Genomic DNA, 24,632 nt, shown 5'->3' with positions numbered 1-24,632 from the left:
AAACCTCATTTAAGTTCTACAAAAATATTTATCAAATGGATGTATTATTTTTTAAAAAATTCCCTGCTAAGGACTTTTCATTAAGTAGTCTTAGAGGGTATATGGTTTCTAGAACTTGGTTTTGTTAATATGTACTTTGATGTCAAGAACGTATTTTGTATGTAAAACATAAAACGAGTATGGTTGCAAAACACACTATTGTTTAGGGATTCCAGAAAGCAGTTTAATGCTGAAATAACTATCTAGTATGTAGTTTATATTGTGAATGAAGCTTTGCTTTTGTAATATATGAATAAAAAATAACACTTTCTAATGATCTCGATTTTTCTTTTTTGAAAACTAGGATCCAATTAGTTTTTTTAATAATTTTCCAGTGTGTAAAATGTTAATTTTTTTTTTTTTTTAAGATTTCATGGCTACCTTGGTTTGGATTTGTAGAGTGCCTTACCCATGAGAAGATGTTGCATGAGTTAAAAGCAAAAACAGTTCCATAATGAGCATCTTGTCTCCTTCCTAATTTCTTCTCTTTATTTAAGGTGTGACCCCTGCCCCCCCCCCCCCCCCCGCCCCGCCCCCCCACGGGGCAGCGCACCAAATGTTAATTTTTTTTTTTTTTTAAGATTTCATGGCTACCTTGGTTTGGATTTGTAGAGTGCCTTACCCATGAGAAGATGTTGCATGAGTTAAAAGCAAAAACAGTTCCATAATGAGCATCTTGTCTCCTTCCTAATTTCTTCTCTTTATTTAAGGTGTGACCCCTGCCCCCCCCCCCGCAACTGTTCTGGCACATAAATGAGGAAGGCTTCCTCTGATGCTTAATTATCCATGCCGCATCTGACAATGACTGACTGAAGTAGTTTCTGTTATGACAAATGGATCTTTTAGAATGGATTGATTTTTTTCCCCCCTTTGGCAATTCACATCATTGGCCTAGAAAACATCCAGTAATACAGAACTGTTTAAATTAGTTTGCAAAATCGTAATCAAAATGGGTTTGATTGGAAATCAAGTTTTAATGCTGCTTTGAAAAATACTTCTGTACAATGTTATCTTTCTCATAATGAAAAAAAGAAATAACATCTGATAAGTCCATGGTTTGTTGAAAGCACAGGTATTTTTTGTTTCCTTGTCTTAGGTCTTCCAAAAACTCTGCTTTGAGCTTGTTAAGTTCTTCGGCTAGAAGTTTCAAGTTGTACGGAAACCCCTGTTCACCTAAAATAAAGATATTCTCAAATTACTTGTGTAAATTAAATCAAGCTGGACTGATGACAGCAGGAAATTAATTTGATTACTTCAGACAAACCAGATTCTTCTATAAATCATAATTGAGTTGGTGTAATATATAGACAAAGGCCACATCAGTGTGATACAGGCAGATCATTTAAATAACTTGCTATGACATGCACGAGCAGAAAAGACAAACCTGAAAGGGACGTTTTGCTGACAAAATAAGTTGACAGTCTTATTGAGTTAACAGGTAGTAAGGCAAAAAAGCAGAGCTAGAAAATGACAATTTGGCTTTGAAGCTCTGATAGACAATACCTAGAACAGTTGTCCAATATAATTTTCTACAATGATGGAAATATTCTATATCTGCCCTATTCAGTCCAGCAGCCACTAGCCATGTGGGTAGTGTGACTGAGAACTGATTTTTTTGTTGAACAGCTTTACAGAGATCTAAGTCACATAACATACAGTTTACCCATTTAAACTACAATTTAGTGGTTTTAGTATATTCACAGATACAGGCAACTATCACCACAGTCAATCTTTGAACATTTGTATCATCTGTATGTACTCTTAGGTATCACCCTCTTAACTCCATTCCCCCTCTCTGCCCTCAATCCCTAAGCAACCGTTAATCTATGGGGTCTCTCGATTTCCCCATTGTGGACAGTTCACATGACTGGACTCATAATGTGTGGCCTTTTTTTGTTTGTTTGTTTTGTTTTGCGGTACGTGGGCCTCTCACTGCCGTGGCCTCTCCCGTTGCGGAGCACAGGCTCCGGACGCGCAGGCTCAGCGGCCACGGCTCACGGGCCCAGCCGCTCCGCGGCACGTGGGATCTTCCCGGACCGGGGCACGAACCCGCGTCCCCTGCATCGGCAGGCGGACTCCCAACCACTGCGCCACCAGGGAAGCCCAAGGTGTGGCCTTTTGTGACTGGCTTCTTGCACTTTGCATTATGTTTTTAAGGTTCATCCATGTTGTAGTACTTCATTCCTTTTTATGGCTGAGTAATCCATTGTATGGATAGAACACATTTTGTTTGTCAGCCGATGGACACTTGGGTTGCTTCTACCTTTTGGCTATTAGGAATAAGCTGCTATAAGCACTTGTGTACAAATTTTTATAAGAACATATGTTTTCATTTCTAGGTCCCGTGGTAATTACATTTAATTGTCTGAGGAACCGCTAGGCCGTTTTCCAAAGCAGCTGCACCCCTTTACATTCCCAGCAGTGGTGTATGTGGGTTCTGAGTTCTCCACATCCTAACACTTGGACTTTTGGATTCTAGCTGTCCTAGTGGGTGTGCAGTGGTATCATTGTGGTTTTGATTAGCATTTCCCTGATGACTAATGATGTTTTCATGTGGTTACTGGTCATTTGTATATCTTCCCTGAAGAAATTTCTATTCAGATTCTTTGCCCATTTTTAAAAATTGGGTTATTTTTATTATTGAGTTGTGAGAGTCCTTTATGTATTTCGGATATAAGTCCCTTATGAGATGTGATTTGCAAATATTTTCTCCCATCCTGTGGGCTGTCCCTTGACTTCCTTGACGGAAGGAGAACTGAATTTTTAACTTTTATTTAAGCACAGTTCTAGAAGCTAGTACCACCTTCACACACACACACAATTAGTGGGTAGGAAGAGAGTCAAGAATAATTTGGGCATAACCCTATTCCCCTTCCCTTCATTTTATGGACAGGCAAATAGTTGAAAGAACTCCTACAACTATTTTTGTTTTCATTCCGATCTGATGCCATTTTTGTTCCAGCTCTCTTTTTCAAACTTTGGATTACAACGCATAAACGGGTTGCAAGTTGCAGTGTTTTTCTAAGATGGAATCAAATAGAACACAGTTCGTTAAACATGTGAAGGTTTTGTGAAACTTGTTTCTATGCAGGAGTGTGTCTGTGTGCTGGGCTACACACTAGGTTACAGTATTAAAACCTGCTTACGGATCATGGTTCCAAAAAGTCTGAAAAACAATATGGTTAGTATATTGTTTCTTTTTCCAATGTTCTAAGTTTTTGTAAAGGTATTAATAATAAATGTTGGTGATGTGGGGGAACATAACAGAAAGCACCAACTAGAATCAGACTTAGCATCAGGTTGCCCGGGTACAATATTTAGGAGTTGTTAAGTTCAGCCTTGGGCAAGTTACTTATCCTCTCAGACCTTCCATTTCCCCATTTGTAAAATTACACTTACCTGATAGGATTCTAAAGACTAGAAACAATATTTATAAGGCACTTAGCATATAAAAGGAGTTCAAGAAATGTTAAGCTACTGGTTTTTTTGTTTTTTTGCAGTACGCGGGCCTCTCCCTGTTGTGGCCTCTCCCGTTGCGGAGCGCAGGCTCCGGACGCGCAGGCTCAGCAGCCAAGGCTCATGGGCCCAGCGGCATGTGGGATCTTCCCGGACTGGGGCACGAACCCATGTCCCTTGCATCGGCAGGCGGACCCTCAACCACTGCGCCACCAGGGAAGCCCAAGCTGCTGTTATTTTTTAAATCAACTTTTAAATATAGCTAAGAGTTCAATATTTAAAACCTGAAGGAATTATTTTATAAAACTATAATTATCACATATTTCATCTAAGTTCAGAGTGACAATGCACTAAGCCTGTTCAAACTCCATGCTGATTTTACACCTGGCCCCTGACTACCTCTCCCCATCTCCTTTACTTCACCCCAGACTCAATGGCTTCTTTTCTGTTCTAGAACATACCACCTTTACCTGTGGACTTTAGCACTTGATGTGTCCACTGCCTGAAATGATCCTGCAGGCATCAGCATGGCTTGCTGTTTCCTTTCATTCACGTCTTTGCTTCAATGCCATTTCCTCTGAGAAGCCTTCCTGATTACCCTTTTACAAATAAATCCTCCCGTCACTCCCTTGCCTTACCCTACTCTACTTTTCTCCAGAGCACCAGCACATACTCATACATTTCTTTTTTTTGATCTGTCACCTCACTATGCTGTTCTGCTCCCTCTCCACTCCCCAGTATCCAAAATAAAGCCTAGTACAGAGTAGCCACTCAATAAAAACCTACTGGATGGATGAATGCCTGGTTCCAGAGGTAGAAGTTTTAGCTTAATATAACCAAGTTGCATATTTAAACTGAAAACATGATGTAAACTTTATGAATGAAAGCAAATAAACTACCCACGTCCAGGGAACAAGAGTAGCAGGAAAGAATCGTCTCAACTAAATCGAATCTTAACTACTCAACACACCTTTCGCTTCCTTCATTGTCTGAGAGACAATTCTTCGGAGGGTCTGATCAGCTTGATGAAGAATGTTAGTTGAACAAATAATTCTGTCTGTTTCCTAGGTAATAGACATTGTTATTGGAACAGTTATCTAGTTTTACAAAAGAAATAACTAAAGTGTAGGGGATGCATAGGTGAAGAGATAAAGAAAAGGAAACGTGACTTTTCTGTTCCAGTTATTCTTCCCTCGGAGAGGGTCTAAATGAAATACATCCAGTTATAAACTGGGGTCCACGTAGGCAGTATGTTGGTAAATGTCTAAGAATGGGCTCTCAAAGAGAAAAACACAAACCTATCCATAGTATTTTGTCTATTTCTACAGCGTAAATATCCCCATCCATGCCCACTTCGAGCTACCAACATGGCAACAGGCTCCAACGTTTCTGAAAATTTAACAGTCGTCTGACCAGGCAGCGCGAGCTCCCTCCAGAGTACCACTGCATCCAGGTGTCAGGAGCTGAATGCTGGTAAGATGCCAAGGCAGGGACAAAGTGTCTCTCACATGTTACTCATATTTTACACTCGGGTCAAAAAGATCTTCCTACAAGAAGCTCCTTCTCATTTATACTAAATCTAAACCGGAAGACTTACCTTTTGTTCCACATTCTCCTCCACGTATTTTACTGGATTTTCCAAAGCAGTAAGCAGTAAATCAGTCAATTTCAGTCTGTGAGAGAAGGTAGGATAAAATAAATCCTGATATCAAACACCTGTGTTTAAAGAACTTGTGTTTATGTGGGTACTAAACTGAATTCTAGAGGAATGAAAGTGGTATACCCAGACTCCTGAACAAGAGGGGAAAAGCAAAGTGATTTGGGAGCTACCTTCTACTTGCAAAATTAAAATGTAGAAGCTCAAAACAAGTGATAAGCCCCCCAAATCCCCTCATGTAAAAAATATTAATTTCCTAAGATTCATATCAGTAAGGTTTTAGAAGACATTCTCTCTTTTCCCTCATTAACTGCTGAACTTGAGGCTCCTAGAACTCTATATTCCCTAAAGAAGGAGGCTTAGTCTTTATTTTCTGGCTTCTGCTCATTTACTGGATGTGAATTTGCAAAGTTCCCCACAGGACAAGAGGCCTTCGAGGGTTGCGGTAGAAATTCATCGATTCATTTAACAAATACTTACTGAGCATCTTCATATGTGAAAAATGTTGTACGACTGTGTATGTGAAACTATGTGCTAAGCTGGGGCTGTAGCAAGATCCCTACCCTCTCTAAGCCTGATAACATAACGGAGAGAGACAGAATACATAACTAAGCAAAAAATGATAGTCTCAGACAGTGACAAGTGGATAAGTGAGTGAAGATAATGAACAAAGTGATCATAAGAGAGTGGCTGGCTAGCCTATTTAACACCCTTCACGCTGGGTAGGATGGGCAGGGAAGCCAGTGAAGCTTACATACGTGGGAAGGGTAGACGGGACGGCAAGCACTGTGGCCCCGAGACAAGAACAAGCTTCTCGTGTTCATGGGACCGAAAAGGCCAGTTTGGTTGAAAAGGAACAAGGGGAGAGTCGTGGGACATGAGGCTGGGGAGTTCATCAGGATTAGAGCTGGGGGGCGGGGAGGATAAATTGGGAGGTTGGAATTAACACATACACACGACCATATATAAAATAGGTAACTAACAAGGACCTACTGTAGAGCACAGGGAACTCTACTCAATACTCTGTAATGGCCCATATCGGAGAAGAACCTAAAAAAGAGCCGATATAGGTATAGGTAGAACTGACTCACTTTGCTGTCACCTGAAACTAACACAACATTGTAAAGCAACTCCACTCCAATAAAAATTAAAAACAAACAAACAAAGAAATTTAGGGATCAGATTTAAAATTCCGAGAAAAGGAAAAGAAAAGAAAGTACTGAATGTCGTGTCTCTGAGAACATAAATTATGAAGGCTGCCACTCAAACATCATGTGCACGGCAGGCAGATTTTCGTCTGATGAGATTTTTAATGATACGAAGTGAAAACTTTTAATGCAATCATGAGAGAGTTACATGTCAAAGTAAAGCCCTAATTTAAGTTTTCCAGAAGAGTCTCATCTTAAAAAACAAGATTCTTTTCCCCCCAGCGTTCCACTCTCTCTGTTTTTGCTGACCTAAATTTTTCCCCCTGTGAGTCACCAAACTAGAAAAACAAAACATCTTCCTCGAATGGACATATTTTTAGTAAAAGACTAGAATGTTAAAAAAAAAAATCAGGGTTAGAGTGTGCAAGTTATGGTAAGCAGTTTAAATTGTACTCAGCTACAAGGAGTAGCACTGAAAAAACGTTAAGCCAGTGAAGTCACTGAATTAAACCTTCACCTCAACGCGCTCTTTCTCACAAAGAAAAGAGCCCCGGTTCTGGAATGAGTGAGACTGCAATGGGTCCAAATCTTGGCTCTGCCATTTACTATCTGGATATGTCACTTTACTTACCTGGGCCTCAGCTGTCCCATCATGAAAGGGGGATAATTGTATCTGCCCTCAAAGGGTTGTTGTGAGGACTGAATCAGAGTATACATATAAAGTGTTCAGAACTTGCCCAGGACATAGTATCTGCTCAACAGCTGTTGCTGCTAATAGTAGTACTAGTAGTAGCATTAGTAGCAGTAATAGTAGCGGTTAACAGTAATATTAGTGGTAATAGCAGTAGTGGGATAGTAGTATAGTAGTAGTAGTAGTAGTAGTAGTAGTAGTAGTAGTAGTAGTTGTTCACAGAAGCCTGGGAAAGGTGTATTTGTCACATCATCTTTCAACTTCCAATTCAGGGCCACCAGACTTCAGACTTCAGTCATAGCCATGCTATGACTATTTTGGACCATATTCTTAAGACACAAGACAAAACTGCAGATTATGTTCGGGGTTGGTACTGACACTGGCAAAGCTCACACTCCTCCTTGCTTCTAGCAAGAACTGGCCCCCAGAGCGGTGATACTAACCTTAGGCTGCTCTCATGGGGTAAAATGGGGTATCTCAATGCCTCAACCAGCCATTCACTTGCGAAGGAAAACATTTTTAGTATTCCAGAAAGAGTAGCCATCAATTGGCTACATGCTCGCCTTCTCAAAGTTTCAAGATATTATGAGAAGTTAAAATTAGAAATCTCAGCCATAGCTTATTTCATTAACCCTATAAACAACAGTTACTCAAATTGAATTTTTTCTTTTTTTCTTAGCATGTTAGAGTATTACAATATCCATGGAAACTGTATCCTGGGAACAAAACATTTTGAGGAATGAGTTTAAAAACTTAGCCTTTTAAAAACTGCTGATCCCCTCTGGACAACAGTCAGGCAGGAACTAAGGAACTGTGGGCAATATACCTCACGAACTGCGCTGTCCCATGCAGCAGCCGCGGGCCACATGCAGCCAGTTAAGTTTAAGGTGATTAAAATAACATTTAAAATTCAGGTAGTAAGTTGCAATGGCTATACTTCAAGCGCTCAATGGTCAGTCGCGTGTGGCTAGCAGCTACCATACTGGGCAGGGCAAACAGAGAACATTTCTATCATCAGTGAAACTTCTATCAGAAATGTGCTGAACTAGAACTCTCCAGAACGCTAGAATTCTCAAGACCTATTTTAGGAATGAAATGCATTAGACACCATAGCCACAAGCCTCCCATCTACATCAGCAGTGTAACTGGAGTGAGGTTTTAGGCAAATTAGGATTTAGTACCAGTTCCACTCCTTTTCTCTCTATAAGAAAACTACTGGGCAATCTATTTAGACTACACTACTTCAGCCAGAGTGTCAGAGATGTGCCCTACTCTGAACTCCCTGCCCTGACCTCTGGGAAACAGTATAATTTTAACAAGAGTACGCATTTGCAAACAAACCTGGGTTCACGGCTCAGCTGTAACTTACAATCTCAGCGACTCTGGGCAAACTAAACTTCCTCACTCAGTTTCCTCTTCTAAAGAAAGGGGAAATAATGTCCCTCTCCAAGGCTTGTGTGAAGAGTAACCAGGTGGATACGGGGAAAGCATTCAGCACAGTGCCTGGCTCAGCAAAGCAGCTAGTGAAGGACACCTTTGAGTAGGCTACCTGGCTTCTGAAGCACTTGCTGGGCTCTGAATTGTGAGGCTGTTGTGTTCCCAAGCATTTTTCTCAGGGTTGGGCTTTTCTATCTTGCTTGCCATCAGGTGGATGGTCTCGGCAGGCACTGGAAGTGGTCTCTGGCCATTCCTCTGTAGACAGGTCTCGAGAGAACACTCTAAAAAGAGCTGGCAAAAGCCTAATGAATCTGAAAAACATTCAAAAACCACAAAATTACTAGGGTACTATTTTTCCAAAATGTGAAATAAACGTACTTAGACAAGTTATCCCACCTGCAGCAGGAAAGACAATTTGCAATACTGAGCATGTAGCTTTGAAAATTAAGTAAATCCATATAAACCTCCTAATCCAATCAAGTTCTCACTAAAGACAGTAGTGATTTTGATATGCGAACAAATGTCTCTGAATGTAAGAAAAAAATGTGTTAATTACATTTCCGAGCCAGCTGATAGACTTCATATCTCATACTTTGGTAATAAAAGTTGTCATCTAAAATCAAAAGCAGAGGTCTAGAAACAGCAGTCTTCGTTAAGAGATAGTGAGACTGGGCCTCAAGTGCTGAAGAAGATATCAGATCTTGATCCTTCAAGCAGGTTAGAAAATCCTCCCACATGGCTTCAGTCCTGCTGGGTGGGGCAGACATCTGACACCCGTTAATGACAGCCAGAAAGAAGTATTCAAGGTACTTCAACAGTTCCTGGCGAAGCGATTTCCACTGGGATGGCTGCAAAATACCGTAGAATTGCAATTTATATTAGGCTTTGGCCAGTAGGGTGGTCATGCCTCAACAACCCCCTGCTCCATGTGATAATTTCTGAACCATTTGGAGTTCTCTAGACACAACCTGCTTTCTCATCCTCACGTCTTCATATACGCTGTTCCCTCTGCCTGAAAAACTACTCAGTGATGTTAGTTCTCTGTGAAGTCTTCTCAGACCCAACCATGCAGAAGGCAGCTCAGATCGTCCCTTGCCTATCATGACACCCTGTTCTGTGTATACTGGGTCTCCACTCTGACAGGGTTTACATTGTTTAGGTATCTCTATGTCCCTGCTAGATCAATAGTCTACTGTATACCCAGGCTTCAGCAGAGGGTCAGACACCTAATAGATGCTCCAGAAATGTGTATGAAATGACTGAACGAATAAGTGAATAAACGAAAGAATGAAAAGCTGTTACCATCCAGGAGAAAGGAGGAACCAAAATCAATACCCTGGGACTTCCCTGGTGGCACAGTGGTTAAGAATCCACCCGCCAATGCAAGGGACACGCGTTCGATCCCCAGTCCAGGAAGATCCCACATGCTGCGGAGCAGCTAAGTCTGTGCGCCATAACTACTGAGCCTGCGCTCTAGGGCCCGTGAGCCACAACTACTGAAGCCCACGCGCCTAGAGCCCGTGCTCCGCAACAAGAGAAACCACCGCAATAAGAAGCTCCCGCACCGCAACGAAGAGTGGCCCCCGCTCGCGGCAACTTGAGAAAGCCCGCGTGCAGCAACGAAGACCCAACGCAGCCAAAAATTTTTTAAAAATCAATATCCTGCCAAAATAAAATAGTCTGGCTAAGATAAAGCAAGGCTCATTTGCCCTTGAAATAAGAAAAGTCGTAGATAGAAAGAGGATCAGCTGAAAGGTCCCTGGGTCCAGATGAAAAGACCTCAGGCTAGCAACAGGATTGGAATGGGATAGGGAAAGATAGAGGAAGCAGATTGAGGAGAAGAGAATAAACAGCTTGAAAATATAAGTACTCTTGCGCTGCTCAAAGGCTCTGGTGAACACTGACATAGTTATGAGGTCAAGGCTGGAGGGAAAACACAAGGACAGGAGATCAGAATCCCTCTCCTGTCTGTCCATGCTCGACCACATCACTGAGATTATGGCACATAAAACAAATACATCAGCAAAACCCACTCAAAAGGAAACAGAAACACGATCACTTCCTAAAAGGTGAGATATCCTACTCGTGGTGACTGGATGAGCCCCATGGCCTTGGTCTGTAGGGGGAGAGTGGAAAAAATATAATAAGAAAAGTGAGGGAAAACCCCAGCAGATACAACAATCCCTATCAACAACTTCCAGCTTTCTCCATAGTGGTAAAAATACTAGTACTTAAGTAAATCCGGTGCTACCAGGGGCCTGATACTGTATTTACCTCACAATTAACCAAGAATGAGGAAGTATATAACTTTGGTGGAGAAGTTCAAAATTCTTCCATGTGCCAAATGTACTGTATTTTTGCATATATACTTACAGAGTGGAATCACACCATATTTGCATTTTATTTATGTGAATTCATCTACATTCGGCACTAAATGACAAAAATAACTTTAAAATTTTCAGAATATGTTAATCAAAGAGTATTTTCTCTAGAGTGAGCATGAGATGGGTGACGTGAATCTACTCTTCCCCGCGGAAGTCTCAGTTTTCACATGCTTCTCAAGGGGATGAATCTCACAGCGCTGAGGGTGATCGGAGGGCTTAAACAGAAGTATGTACTGGGAACCCAAGTTGACCCCTAAATACAAGCCTATTACTTCATCTGCTGGTCAACTAAGAAACAGTCATCTTTTCCTATTCTGGCAGAAGCAGGTTTACCGTCAGTTGAATGAAGATCCAGCTTCAGAGGCCAAGTCCTTCATTTGTACAGAATCTATTGTCACAGGAGGGTCCCTAGTAAGTACCCTGTCACTTATAATTTTGTATCCTTTTTCTTTAAAAGCGTTTCCCCAAACCGCATAACTTAAAGCCCCACAAAACCTGGATTCGCCTGGCTGAATGTTAAATTGGCTGTGTTGGAATTTTTGAGAGATTCTGTCCTTCTTTTCAGAACCTTCCCAAAGGATTTTCAGGAGGATATTTGATTATGGGGGACTTCCACCTTGCACGCTGACTTCAGACCCTAACCTTAGGCTGGTGGCTGTTTGCATCGTTTTCTATTTCTAGTCAACTCATTCTGTGTTAAACCAGCTCCCCTTTCCTCGAACTCCTGTCTCTCCTCTATCAGAGATCCACCTCCCACACCCGGTATTACCCAGTACAAGTATCGTGGAGTTTGTAGATTTCCCTCCGCGACAGCAGTCTAGGCCCCGCCCCCCCGTACTGACCAATGGGCGAGCGCTCGCCTCCTCTTGGAACGCGTCTGGCATGACGTCATCATAGGCGACGACGCCCACGGCCCAGCTCCTCTCCTGCCGTAGACGATGGCTGAGGGCACGCGCGAAGGTCGACTTTCCTGCTGCGGGCAGTCCGCAGAGGACGCAGAGACCTAGCTTCTTCGGCTTCTCGCTGCGCACTCCTCTGGCATCCTCGCCTGCCTTCATGCTGTCGCGAGAGACCCGAGGTGGCTGCGAGCGTTGTGTGCGGAAATGTCCGCCAACTGCGCATGCACAGTCTCCCACCGCCCTATTGCGCCTCCTGTTGGCGCAATGGAGGAATGGGCGAGCCTTCGGCTCCAAGCACCATGCGTGGTCGCGGTTGTATCCGAGGTCGTCCCCTTGGTCCCCTGAACCCCTGGTACTGAGCTTTCTGTGAGGCGAGTCCTCTAGTCTGGGAAGTCCACGGGGATGCGTTTCGTAAAACCTGGACGTTTCCTAAAGGGTCAGAAAGTTAGACAATCTTCAGTTAGAATCATCCTTCCTTCCGGAAACTTGCAAACCGTTAGGATCTGCGCCTCGGGTTTTTGTTTGTTGGTTTTTACGATGAAGTCCCTTGCCCAGGAAAATCGCAGAAGAGACTTCGAGTCTTTTCCTCCAGCAGTCTTTGGAAATTACTGGAAATCAAAAAATAGGAGTCGAATCTGAGTCCGACGACTGTGCTCCGCTGCCTCTCACAGATGTGCTAGGTGGAAGGGCAAAGTAAATAGTAGTCGTTGCGCCCTAACGCCGCCAGTCGGCAGCAAGTGTGAGGAAATAAAGGCAGGAAAGGCACGTCCGCAGATTTCAAGTCCAGTGCATTCATGCAGAGCACACTAGGTATTTTAGTGTTAAAAAAGAAATGCTAAGCTGTGAAGAAGTATAAAACAAATTCCCTCTGTGGGGATGTGGTGTAGAAAAAGTGAATTCATATTCTAGCTTTCACCTTATTTTAGGAGATTACGTCTTAGTCATATGAAGTTATGTTTAAAATGTGAACGAGTGAGTGAAAATCAGTGTATACTGGGACAAAATATAATCAATAACCCAATGCTAAATCTGATGTATTGGTGATTACAGAGCATGTACACATACATTATTTCATTTTCTTTCTCTTGGATTGAAGGTGAGCATTGAATTAAACATACTTTTCATTTCACGACATTTTATTGTCATAGGCCCAGTGCAAGATCCCACACCTTAATTTATTATTTTTCATCACTTATCCACACTCACACTCATTTCCTCCCCTTTTCCTAGGCAACCTTTTTTTTCTCTCGTTTAAACATGGTTATTGTTTGTTTACTTATTTTAAGATAGACTTTTTAAAGAGCAGTTTTAGGTTCATAGCAAAATTGAGCAGAAAGTACAAAGAGTTCACATATACCTCCCCCCACCCCCAGTCTCTCTGGCTATCAACATCCAGTGTGGTACATTTGTTACAATCGATGAAACTACACATCACTATCGCCCAAAGTCCACAGTTTACACAGGGTTTACTCTTGGTGTTATACATTCCATGAGTTTTGGCAAATGTATGATGATATGTATCCATTATTATAGTGTCATACAGAATAGGTTCACTGCCCTAAAAATCCTCTGTGCTCTACCTATTCATCTCTCCCTACCCCAGCAGCCGCTTATCTTTTTGCTGCCTCCATAGTTTTGCCTTTTCCAGAAGGTTATATAGTTGGAATCATACAGCCTTTTCATATTTGCTTCTTTCACGTCTTTCATGGCTTGATTGCTTGTATCTTTTTTTTTTTTTTTTTTTTTTGTGGTTTGCGGGCCTTCCTCTGCTGTGGCCTCTCCCGTTGCAGAGCACAGGCTCCGGGCGCGCAGGCCCAGCGGCCATGGCTCACGGGCCCAGCCGCTCCGCGGCACGTGGGATCCTCCCAGACCGGGGCGCGAACCCGGTTCCCCTGCATCGGCAGGCGGGCGCGCAACCACTGCGCCACCAGGGAAGCCCTGCTTGTATCTTTTTAAGCACTGAATGATATTCCACTGTCCGGATGAATCACAGTTTATCCATTCACCTACAACGGTTATCTTGGTTGCTTCCAAGTTTTGGCAATTGTGAATAAAGCTACTATAAACATCTGTGTGCAGATTTTTGCATGGATGTAAATTTTCAACTTATGGTATTTGGGTAAATACCAAGGAGCGTGATTACTGGATCTTGTGGTAAGAGTATGTTAGTTTTGTAAGAAAGTGACAGACTGTCTTCCAAAGGGGCTGTATCATTTTGCATTCCCACCACAATGAATGAGAGTTCTTGTTGCTTCATATCTTTGTCAGCACTTGGTGTTGTCAGGGTTTAAAATATTCTAATAGGTGGGTAGTGTAACCAAACAGGACCCTATGGGGCCTTCCCAGAACAGACCCCCCCCACCATGTCCTCCGCCTGCCTCTTGTCTGTAGAAAAACTTTAGCCTCCTAGGCCTTCCCCAGGTTCCAAACAGTAAATTTAATCAGAGAAGTGAGAAAATGCAGAAAGAAAGGAAAACAGTCAAGCAAGACAAAATAATAATAGTTTAGTCATTAAACAAAGTCAAGGACCTTTAGTTCCTCCTCAAGGGTTATAAATAATATTCTGAGCCAAGTCCTTTGAGCTCTTTTGCAGATACTGAAATGTCCACCAGGTGGAAGAAGTTAACTCTATGCTGCTAACAAGCACGTATGCATGGGGGTCCTGGAATCAATCTCCAGCGGATACTGAGGGATGACTATCTTCTCTGGTGAGGTTTTTGTTCAGATCTTTTACCCATTTTTAAACTGGGTTGTTCATTTTCTTACTGTTGAGTTGTAAGTGCTGTTTGTATCTTTCGGATAACAGTCCTTCATATGTCTTTTGCAAATATTTTCTCCCAGTCTGTGGCTTGTCTTCTTGTTCTCTTGACGCTATCTTTGGCAGAGTGGAAGTTTTTCATTTTAATGAATTCCAGCTTACCAATTACTTCTTTCATGGATCGTGTCTTTAAAGTTGTATCTAAAATGTCATCACCAAACCCAAAGTCATCTAGATCTTTTTCCTATGTTATCTTCTATAAGTTTTATAGTTTTGCATTTAGCATTTAGGTCTATGATTACATTTGAATTAATTTTTGTGAAAGATAAAAATCCCGTATCACATTTTTTTTTACATGTGGTTATCTGTTTGTTCCACCTCCATTTTGTTGAAGACTTTTTTTCCTCCATTGCATTGTCTTTGCTTCTTTGTCAAAGATCAATTGACTATACTTGTGTGAGTCTATTTCTGGGCTCTGTATTCTGCCCACTGATCTGTCTATTCTTTTTGCCAATACCACACTGTCTTGATTACTGTAGCAGTAAAGTCGGGTAGTGTCAGTCCTCTGACTTTGTTCTTCTCCTTCAATACTGTGTTGGCTACTCTGGGTCTTTTGCCTCTCCATATAAACTTTAGAATAATTTTGTTGATATCCACAAAAGAACTTACTGGACTTTTGATTGAGATTGTGTTGACTCTATAGATCAAATTGAGAAGAATTGACCTCTTGACAATATTAAGGCTTTCTATTCATGAACATGGAATATCTCCTTTCATTTAATCCTTCTTTGATTTCTGTCATCAGAGTTTTGTAGTTTTCCTCACATAGACCTTGCACAAATGTTGTTAGGTTTATACCAAGTATTTCATTTGTAGGGTGTAATGTAAATCATATTGTTTTAAATTTGAAATTCCACTTGTTCGTTGCTAGTGTTATGAAAGCAGTTGACTTTTGTATGTTAATCTTGTGTCCTGCAACCTTTCCATAATCACTTACTAGTTCCAGGAGTTTTTGGTTGATTCTTTGGGATTTTCTACATAGACAGTCAGGTCATCAAAGACAGTTTTCTTTCTTCCTTCTCAATCCGTATACTTTTCATTTCCTTTTTCTTATTACATTAGCTAGAGCTTCCAGTATGATGTTGAATAGGAGTGGTGAGACATTCTTGCTTCGTTCCTGATCTTTGTGGGAAAGCATCTAGTTTCTCACCATTAAGTATGATGTTAGCTGTAGGTTTTTTTGTAGATGTTCTTTTTTTAAAATTTTATTTATTTATTTATTTTTGGCTGCATTGGGTCTTCGTTGCTGCACATGGGCTTTCTTTAGTTGCAGTGAGCGGGGTCTACTCCTCGTTGCGGTGCCCGGGCTTCTCACTGTGGTAGCTTCTCTTGTTGCAGAGCACAGGCTCTAGGCACGCGGGCTTCAGTAGTTGTGGCACACGGGCTCAGTAGTTGTGGCCCACGGGCTTAGTTGCTCTGTGGAATGTGGGATCTTCCTGGACCAGGGCTCGAACCCGCGTCCCCTGCATTGGCAGGTGGATTCTTAACCACTGCTCCACCAGGGAAGTCCCTGTAGATGTCCTTTATCAAGTTGTAGTTCCCCTCTATTCCTAGTTTGCTGAGTTTTTTTTTTTTTATCATGATGAAAATGTTGGATTTTGTCAAATGCTTTTTCTGCATCTATTGATATGATTGTGACTTCTCTTCTTTAACCTGTTAATATATTACATTACTCAATTTTCAAATGTTGAGCCAGCTTTGCATACCTAGAATAAACCCCACTTGGCCATGGTGTCTAATCCTTTCTGTACATCACTGGATTTAATTTGCTAATATTTGGTTGAGGATTTTTGCATATGTATTCATGAGAGATACTGGTCGTTGGTGTTCTTTTCTTGTAATATCTTGTAATATCTGGTTTTGGTATTAGGGTAATGCTGGTCTCATAGAATGAGTTGGGAAGTATTCCCTCTGTTTCTATCTTCTCAGAGATTGAAAAGAACCGATATAATTTCCTCTTTGAATGTCTGGTAGAATTCACCAGTTATTTTGGACCAGTTATCTTTTTTAACAACCTGTTTTGGAACAAAATGATTTTTTAAAATTTTTATTAAAATTGTTTTATATTTCAGAACATCAAAACCAACTATTATGACTTCAAGTTTAGGTGTCCACTATCTAAAACGACATGCTTTTCAAGGACAGGTTCAAAAATAAGCATGTGATGTTGGCATACAGCCATAATTAGAGTACAACCCTGAATTTGTAAAGCTTTCTTCACAGACCTCACTCTCACCTGAGACCCAGAAAAGGACAATAATGTGATGAGATACTTACTGAATATGTGGTCTCTTAAATTAGCAGGGTGCCAACATGGTAACGTTGCATTTAGTACCAGAGACAGAATATTTGAGAGTCCAGGTGGGTGAATTTTGGGGTCAAATAATGGGGCCCAGACCACTTGGTATGTGAACTATGTCCCACTCCACACACTCCCTTCTTCCCTCAGCCCCAGGGCTAACCGCTTCGCCCTAGGGAAGGGAGCTACTCTTGGCTGTACTTCGGTGGAGGAAATACTACACACCTCTGAGAGTGTAAAGGTGTGCCACAAAATCATTCTCTTCTTGAGAATGATCTTAAGAATGTAGTATCTCCTTATCAAAGAAAGCAAGTGATAACTCACATATATCTAACTCAGAGTTGCTGCCTTTCCTCCAGAATTTATATAGTCAAGTGAGCCATCCTCAACAGACATTTGTGACCCATTTTCCCTCACATATAAACACGTAACCTGAAGGCACACAGGTCGCTCCTGTTTAGGATTTACTGTTAAACTTGATTTAAATCACTGTTAGCTTGGTTACGTCACATGGGCAGTGTTAGTTGTCATCATTCCGTTCCTTCTGATCCTCAGAAGAGAATGGAGGTTGCTCAGTAATCCTTCATGCTGGAGCAGCCACTCTGCTTTGAACTTGGGGTGAGACTGCTTGACTGACCTTACTCTGCTGGTTCTCTTCTATCAGTTCTGCCACTCACAGCCACAGGCATTGCATGGGACTATTGCCCCACCTAGGCTACCACATGGGCTGCAGGAGGTACCCAGCACCCAGTTCCAATTTTACCTTTAGCTAAATCTTCCCATGTTGCGGGTGTTCATTCAGTTCTTCTCATGAGAGCTTTCAATTCACTGTGATCCAGCTGCCTGTTCCAAACATGTTAGTTGACCTTAAGGGGAACTGTATTCATCTGAGAGCAAGTGAGCAGAAAAAGCAGTGTGTGACAACTCTGAGTTTAAGTTTCCGATCTGTATAATGAATGAAGCCCTCTTAAGGGGACTTAGAAAATCTGAGATTCCACCTTCTGACATCCCCAGTATCTTCAGAAGCAGATTTTCTCCTCTGGTTACTTTTTTTTTTTTTTTTTTGTGGTATGCGGGCCTCCCTCTGCTGTGGCCTCTCCCGTTGTGGAGCACAGGCTCCGGACGCGCAGGCCCAGCGGCCGTGGCTCACGGGCCCAGCCGCTCCGCGGCATGTGGGATCTTCCCAGACCGGGGCGCGAACCCGGTTCCCCTGCATCGGCAGGCGGACGCGCAACCACTGCGCCACCAGGGAAGCCCATCCTCTGGTTACTTTTAACACTGTTTTCTACCAACTCAGCACTCAAGTTCTTTAATCACTAACAGAAATTGCTAACAGTCTAACTGCCAAAGCCCAGGTTTATTTAAACATAGCAAGAGCCCTAAGACCTCATCCCTCACCACTTTTGTCCATCTTCTCTTTTCTTTACTGATCCTTAGAGCTAAGCCTTCTGGAACCCCTTTCTAGTCACAAACAGATTTTTACTTTTAAAAAGACCTTCAACTGCTTTACCTTAACCTCAAAATGACTCTGATAGCATGGCATTGTTCACAACCTCTCCAAAATCTCACTTGTAGTTGCTGAGAAGATTAACTAATATATGTTTACTTTGTGGCCTAGTAGAGGCTTAGTAAATGCTGGTCTCCTTGGCTGCCACCCACGTATAGGTCCGAAAAAATGAACTTCCTTACTTTGCTCTCCAACGAGGTATTGCTCATACCCATTTCAACAACTCCTCCTCTAAAGTTTATGCCGAAGTAAAAATTATAAGCTTATTCGCTCCTTTTCTATAATCACCATCAATGTCATTTCCAGTTGAATCATCATGTCACCAGTCTTATCTTCCTTCTTAGCTTCTTTAAAAAAACCTGACCAAGATAGCCTAAAGTGTGAGCAAGATACTCAAATGTTACCAAATCTTGAACTACTTTACAGTATCTAGTGTTTTTCTGATTTCCCAAAGACCACTTGGCTCCTGGTATTGTTAAGATGAAAGCAAAGTAAATGACCTAATATGCTGAAAGTGGGTCCTTAGACCCAGAATAATCATCAATCTCACTAACCCTAAGAACCACCAAAGTGTCTGAGGAAAGATCAAAGGTACAAGAAGCAGTTCTGCTAAGAAGAATCTGAATGCTACCAACCTCTGGCTCACAGATGAAACAGATGTCAATTCCTTGGTTTCTTAAGCTTCCAAAACAATTTTCTCAGAAGAAAGCAATTCCTAGAGATTTTCACTGTTTCCTTACTTCCATCATGGTGTCATATGTTTAAAATTATTATAAAGGTGTTTAAAACAATCAACCCCCTCGAAAGCCTAATAAATGAGCCTCATATTTTAACACTGCGAAAGTTAACCATTCAATGTTCACTGGATATTTGTGTACCAAATACTGCCTTAAATGCTGGGGATTCACACATAAATAAAGACATCGTCTGGTGTTAAAAAAAGCTCATAATTTATTTGAGGAGAGAAAGTGAGAAAAAATGTGCACAGCACAGAGATAAATATAACTACAAATTTTAAAAATTTACATTGGCTGTTCACATTATGTTGTATATAAAAGCACAACTGTCAAAGGTAAAAAGGATTCTATAGCTTCCCCTTAACCTGCAATCTAACAGTACAACATATCCCTGGAAGGACTTTAATAAACATACCTCAAAATTCTGCAATTATACATAAAGACAGGTAATTTTTATAAAAAACACACAATATTCAAAATGAGTTGTGAACATACTATGTAGAATTTTTGCTCAGTTACTTCTTCACAATGTACAAGTGTCAAAAAAACATAACAAAAAATAATAAAACACATCCAATAGTTGATTTAGCTTGGATACTATTTTGTTTCATTATTAACTTACCAAAAGAAGAGTTAGTTCACATAGATCTTAAAACTCTAGGTAAGCAGTCTAAGACCCCAAGAATGCAGGATAAAACAATCCCATGAAATGGGTCCATTATGAAAGTTCTTTTTAAGCCAGGTATTCTGAAGCTGGAGTGGATTTTTCCGTAGATGATACCATGTTATTCATGCTGGTTACTTTTCAAGCCACTCTTTTTACTGGATTCGTTCACATTAGTGTACATCACTGTAGATCCAAGCAGAATAAGGTTGTTAATTTTTTTAAATGCAGAAGATAAAACCCACTTAAACAAAAGCTCTTTGCAGTTTTCAACAGTTTAAGGGTATAAAGAGGTTCTGAAACCCAGAGTGTTTAAGAATCTGTTATAAGGCATGTACAGTTAGCAGTAAAACATGGTTATGTGATTACTACCTACCTTACCCCCAATACCTATATTTGTATCTTTAAAGAAATCTTTTCCCCAATTTAAATTCTTCTCTTTACTAAGACTCTAGGGTAGTGACAGTGGGCAGAGAGAGGGAAGCAAGAAAAGCATGTAACAGTAGTGCAGGGTTCTTTTTTAAAGCCGCACACACTGTCTCCTAATAAAACTCTACTACTTTCCCCACTTATAATTAACTGCTGTTACTAACGGAAGAATGTGCAAGTCTTCACGTCTTGTTGCTGTTTGTGCCTTATAACAGATTCTTAAACAGGGAAGGATATAGACTAAAATTAGCAAAGCAAAGGCACATGGAGCAGAGTCCAAGAGAAACCAGGTGCAAGCATCCAGCAATGATGTGTGACAGCATGTGCAGAGTATGGCCAACCAAGGAAGCTCACCTGAGTCTTGGTGTTCAAGGTTTTTATTGGGGGTCAGTCAGGTAGCCATGGAGCACCAATGTGCTGACATTAGTTTCTTAGTCTTTAGCCTCTTCAGAGGCCAAACTAAAAGAGTATAGCCCTGGGGGCTTCCCTGGTGGTGCAGTGGCTAAGAATCTACCTGCCCATGCTGGGGACACGGGTTCGAGCCCAGGTCCGGGAAGTTGCCACATGCTGCGGAGCAACTAAGCCCATGCGCCACAACTACTGAGCCTGCGCTCTAGGGTCTGCGAGCCACAACTACTGAGCCTGCGTGCCACAACTACTGAAGCCCATGTGCCCTAGAGCCCGTGCTCCAAAGCGAGAAGCCACTGCAATGAGAAGCCCACATGCCACATGAAGAATAGCCCCCACTCGCCGCGACTAGAGAAAGTCCGTGCCCAGCAACAAAGACCCAAAGCAGCCAAAAATAAGTGAATAAATTTATATTAAAAAAAAAAGAGTATAGCCCTCACCACACATCACACTATTAGCATAACCTAGCTGGTGGGACTGAGGCCCATAGTTAAAAAGACAATTTTATTAAGCAGATATGCCGGCAGCTTAGAGGATAAGACAGGAGTTGGTCAGGAACCAGGTCTTTCTTTGGAATGTGGGCAAGTTTTGAACATCCCACGCTTAACAAGTTAACCCTTTACTACAAAAACAGCGCTCTAGGGTCTGCGAGCCACAACTACTGAGCCTGCGTGCCACAACTACTGAAGCCCATGTGCCCTAGAGCCCGTGCTCCAAAGCGAGAAGCCACTGCAATGAGAAGCCCACATGCCACATGAAGAATAGCCCCCACTCGCCGCGACTAGAGAAAGTCCGTGCCCAGCAACAAAGACCCAAAGCAGCCAAAAATAAGTGAATAAATTTATATTAAAAAAAAAAGAGTATAGCCCTCACCACACATCACACTATTAGCATAACCTAGCTGGTGGGACTGAGGCCCATAGTTAAAAAGACAATTTTATTAAGCAGATATGCCGGCAGCTTAGAGGATAAGACAGGAGTTGGTCAGGAACCAGGTCTTTCTTTGGAATGTGGGCAAGTTTTGAACATCCCACGCTTAACAAGTTAACCCTTTACTACAAAAACAGCTTTAGGATAAGAAGGTGTCACACAGGTGATAATCATGGATGTAGGCAGATTCAGCTACACATCCAGAGCTTCCCCATAATTTCTACATGTCTTCAGAAAGGCTGAAGCTAGGCTGTATTGAAAACTGTATACAGTCCAGCAATGTTGGACTAACCAGAACAGAGGTTATAAATGACGTGGCGGTGGCGAGCAGCTATAAATGAAGTTGGGGAAAAAGGGGTAGGAAGGTTACTCTCTTTCCCGCTTCTAACTTAATTGCAGGTCCAGCATCGAGGCAGGGTGAGAAGAAGGAAGTCCAGGCAACCATAGGGCCTGCAGGGACCAGAAAGAACGGGAAGGGAGGAGAAGAGGTACAACTCAAGTGGTACCAGCTGGGAGGAAAGTTAAGTTCCTATAACCACCTTGCTGGGAAGTATACTCCGGGGTAAAAGGCAGGGCAAATACAGTGAGAACTCATTCTACTTAAAATTAAGATGGTCAACACCTCAACTGTCATATTACTAAATGAATGGGCCCAAGAAAATTAATACCACAAGTCACTTCTTTCTAAAATGTACCTTTCAAATATGCATTGGTTCATATTCTGAAAACAGATTGGAAATATGCCTCTAAAGAGCATATTGAGTTCTTACACAGTAAGCTGTAATAAACTTTAAAATAAGTGAGTGAAAGAATTGCATAGTACATCCTAGTGATATTGGTGGTAAGTTTCCAACATATATTTTATGATTTATTTCAAAGGGAAAAATAGGGCAAAAAAAATCAGTTGCAATTCATGACGAGAGCAATTTATCATATTAAGAGTGAGGTCAGTTCTGAACAATCACCACCCTGGCTTTGAAGAAAAAAGCATAAGCCTGAATTTACTATTTTTGCCTTTTTCTGCATCTCTTATTTTGTGATAAAGCTGCCAGCCAACTCTCACCAATCTATCAATTCCATACAACAAACCTGTACTCAACACCTGTACCAGGCATAAAATAATTACTAATCTCAGCAAGCCTACAGAGTAGGGAACACAAATATGTAAACTGATAAAGTCTGAAACCATAAGAGAATCATAGTACCTGACAAAGATTCTTTCTTGGCCAAACTTTATTCAGGCTCCTGAACCTTCTCCTAGGCTCATCTGGGCATTTCCTTGTAAAATCTAGTTTTAGCAAGAACACTGCTAAGTCAATTTAGCAAGATCCCCCATCCTCCATATCTGACAACCCTTGATAGCTAATCAGGTTCCTCATCTTCCATCATCCCCTGGGTGATGTCTAATAACCCTAGCCTCTCACCAGCAAGAATTCTGTTCGGTAGGTTCAGGCACAATCATCTTGACTCTTGAGGTTTCTCATTAGTAATTTTCTATCCACTGACCCCCCTACCCTGCTCCTTGGCTTTAAATTCTCACTTGTCCATGCTGTATTCAGAATTGAGCCTGGTCCTACACTGAGGTCTTTCCCCCTATTTATAGTTCTGAATAAAATCTGCTTTTACTGTCCAGTTTGGGTTTTTCTTTGACATAAATTAAAAGTATAAGAGTAGTACAGAGGAATGAGTTTAATTCTATAGCAGAGTGGAGGTCTGCTTCATTTTGAACAATGAACAGGATTTTCCCTGTTCCAAAAGAACAGGCATTCCAGAGGGAAAAGCCTGCGCAAAGGTGGGCGAGATGGGAGGGCAGGGAGGCAGGCGGGAGTCTAAGTACAAAGGCTGTACTCGGTCAAGAGCAACAAGCACCAGAAGGTGCAGAGGGCAGTGCAGAGGATGGAGTGGAAGTGGTTGACAACGAAGGCTAATGACACTAAAGAAGCTCCCGGAACTGTTCAAATGAAAGCTAGTGCTTCAAAACAGAAGAAGCAGAGACGAAGATAGAACAGGTTTCCTCTAAGAAAACCAAGATTTGGTGATTTACTGGCTGTGCGAAAAACAAAGGGGAGACCACAGGAGTCTAGTTTCTTGACTCTTGGTCATCCAGCCTTCTTCAAGAAAGTCAAAGTCCAGTTAAAGTGGAGATGGGTGTTTCTGAAGAAGAGCCTGCTTTCTTTGGGCTGTCCAAAGCTGGTACTGTGAATTAAAGTTAATATATAAGAAGCAGGAACTATAAGACAAAAATACTGATATAGACAACCGAGAATGCGTCGGGAGAATTAAAACACCTTTGCAAATTAGGCCCTTTACACTCAAGGCCTTTGGAACTCTGACATTCCACGTTTCTATATTCTAACTCCCTTTTTTCTTTCAAAAGGTGGAAAACTCATCCGCACAGTCCTCTTCAGGAAGGGGACAGGTAGTGGTGGTGGGGAGGGACCATCTACCTTCCTATCCCGGGGGCATCTGGAAAGAGCCACCCGCCCCCACTTCCCCGGACCCAAAGCTTCAGGGTCCTTCAGGTCCAGCGCGCATTCTGCTCCACCGCAGACCCGAGGCCGCCGTCCTGCTCGCTTTTCCCGGGGCCGGGAGGGCAGGCCCCACCCCCCCCCTTCGGGCCCAGGCCTTTCTCCACCTTCCACCCGACCCGGGGGACACGAGGGCGGCCCGGGCCACCTGACAGGGCGAAGCCCCAGGGCCACAGACCTTCCTCACACACCATCCGCCCCGGCCCCACACCAAGGGCGACACCGTCCCAACCTCCTCCTCAGCTAAAGCCGAACGACCGGCACCCACCTGACACCCTCGGAGGAGAGAGCGCGTGTGCGGAGCGGGCTGAGGACTTTCTGAAAAGCCGACTCCACCGCCCGGCCGCCGCGTCCCCAGACCCCCGCACTCCACCGCAGTCCGCGGAACGGCTCGGCGTCCGCGCCACAGACAGCGAGGGTCGGGACGAGGTCCTTCAGGTCTCGAGAGCCACGACACCACACCTGCCTCACGACGTACTCTCCTCACCGGACCGACCCTGCGGGTCAGTCCAGCCACCGGCATCCACACGACATCTCCGGGGCCAAAGTCAAACCACCACTGGGTTCCCGCGCGCACCTCACCGCGCCTGCGCACAGCCCA

The 24,632-nt window shown here is 42.5% G+C and overlaps 1 protein-coding gene across 2 annotated transcripts; it reads right to left on the bottom strand.

The window, feature by feature from the left end:
- Nucleotides 1-632: 632 nt before the first annotated feature.
- On the bottom strand, nt 633-24,599 carry PSTK (phosphoseryl-tRNA kinase). 2 transcript variants are annotated; one of them, XM_055081109.1, is made up of 6 exons: nt 24,300-24,599; nt 8,985-9,276; nt 8,541-8,739; nt 5,093-5,168; nt 4,466-4,559; nt 633-1,212 (listed from the first exon to the last, which is right to left on the bottom strand). In XM_055081109.1, exons 1-6 carry the CDS (start codon nt 24,552-24,554, stop codon nt 1,013-1,015), a joined length of 1,116 nt encoding a protein of 371 aa, XP_054937084.1. In that variant the 5' UTR covers nt 24,555-24,599; the 3' UTR covers nt 633-1,012. The 2 variants fall into 2 exon arrangements, with proteins under 2 accessions (XP_054937084.1, XP_007113993.1); XM_007113931.4 differs by lacking the exon at nt 24,300-24,599 and adding an exon at nt 11,655-12,400.
- Nucleotides 24,600-24,632: the final 33 nt, after the last annotated feature.

The sequence above is a fragment of the Physeter macrocephalus genome, chromosome 20 (assembly GCF_002837175.3).
Source record: "Physeter macrocephalus isolate SW-GA chromosome 20, ASM283717v5, whole genome shotgun sequence".
NCBI lineage: Eukaryota > Metazoa > Chordata > Mammalia > Artiodactyla > Physeteridae > Physeter > Physeter macrocephalus.
Note: the sequence above shows the minus strand (reverse complement) of the source record. Positions and strands in the feature narration are given on the sequence as shown.

Coding starts and splice junctions, on each gene's coding strand:
- PSTK (XM_055081109.1), bottom strand. CDS start 24,554: ATGCCGGTGGCTGGACTGACCCGCAGGGTCGGTCCGGTGAGGAGAGTA. Junction 8,740..8,984: donor CTATCAGCTGGCTCGGAAAT/GTAATTAACACA, acceptor AATGTTTTTCAG/ATTCATTAGGCTTTTGCCAG. Junction 1,213..4,465: donor GACAATGAAGGAAGCGAAAG/GTGTGTTGAGTA, acceptor TCTTTATTTTAG/GTGAACAGGGGTTTCCGTAC.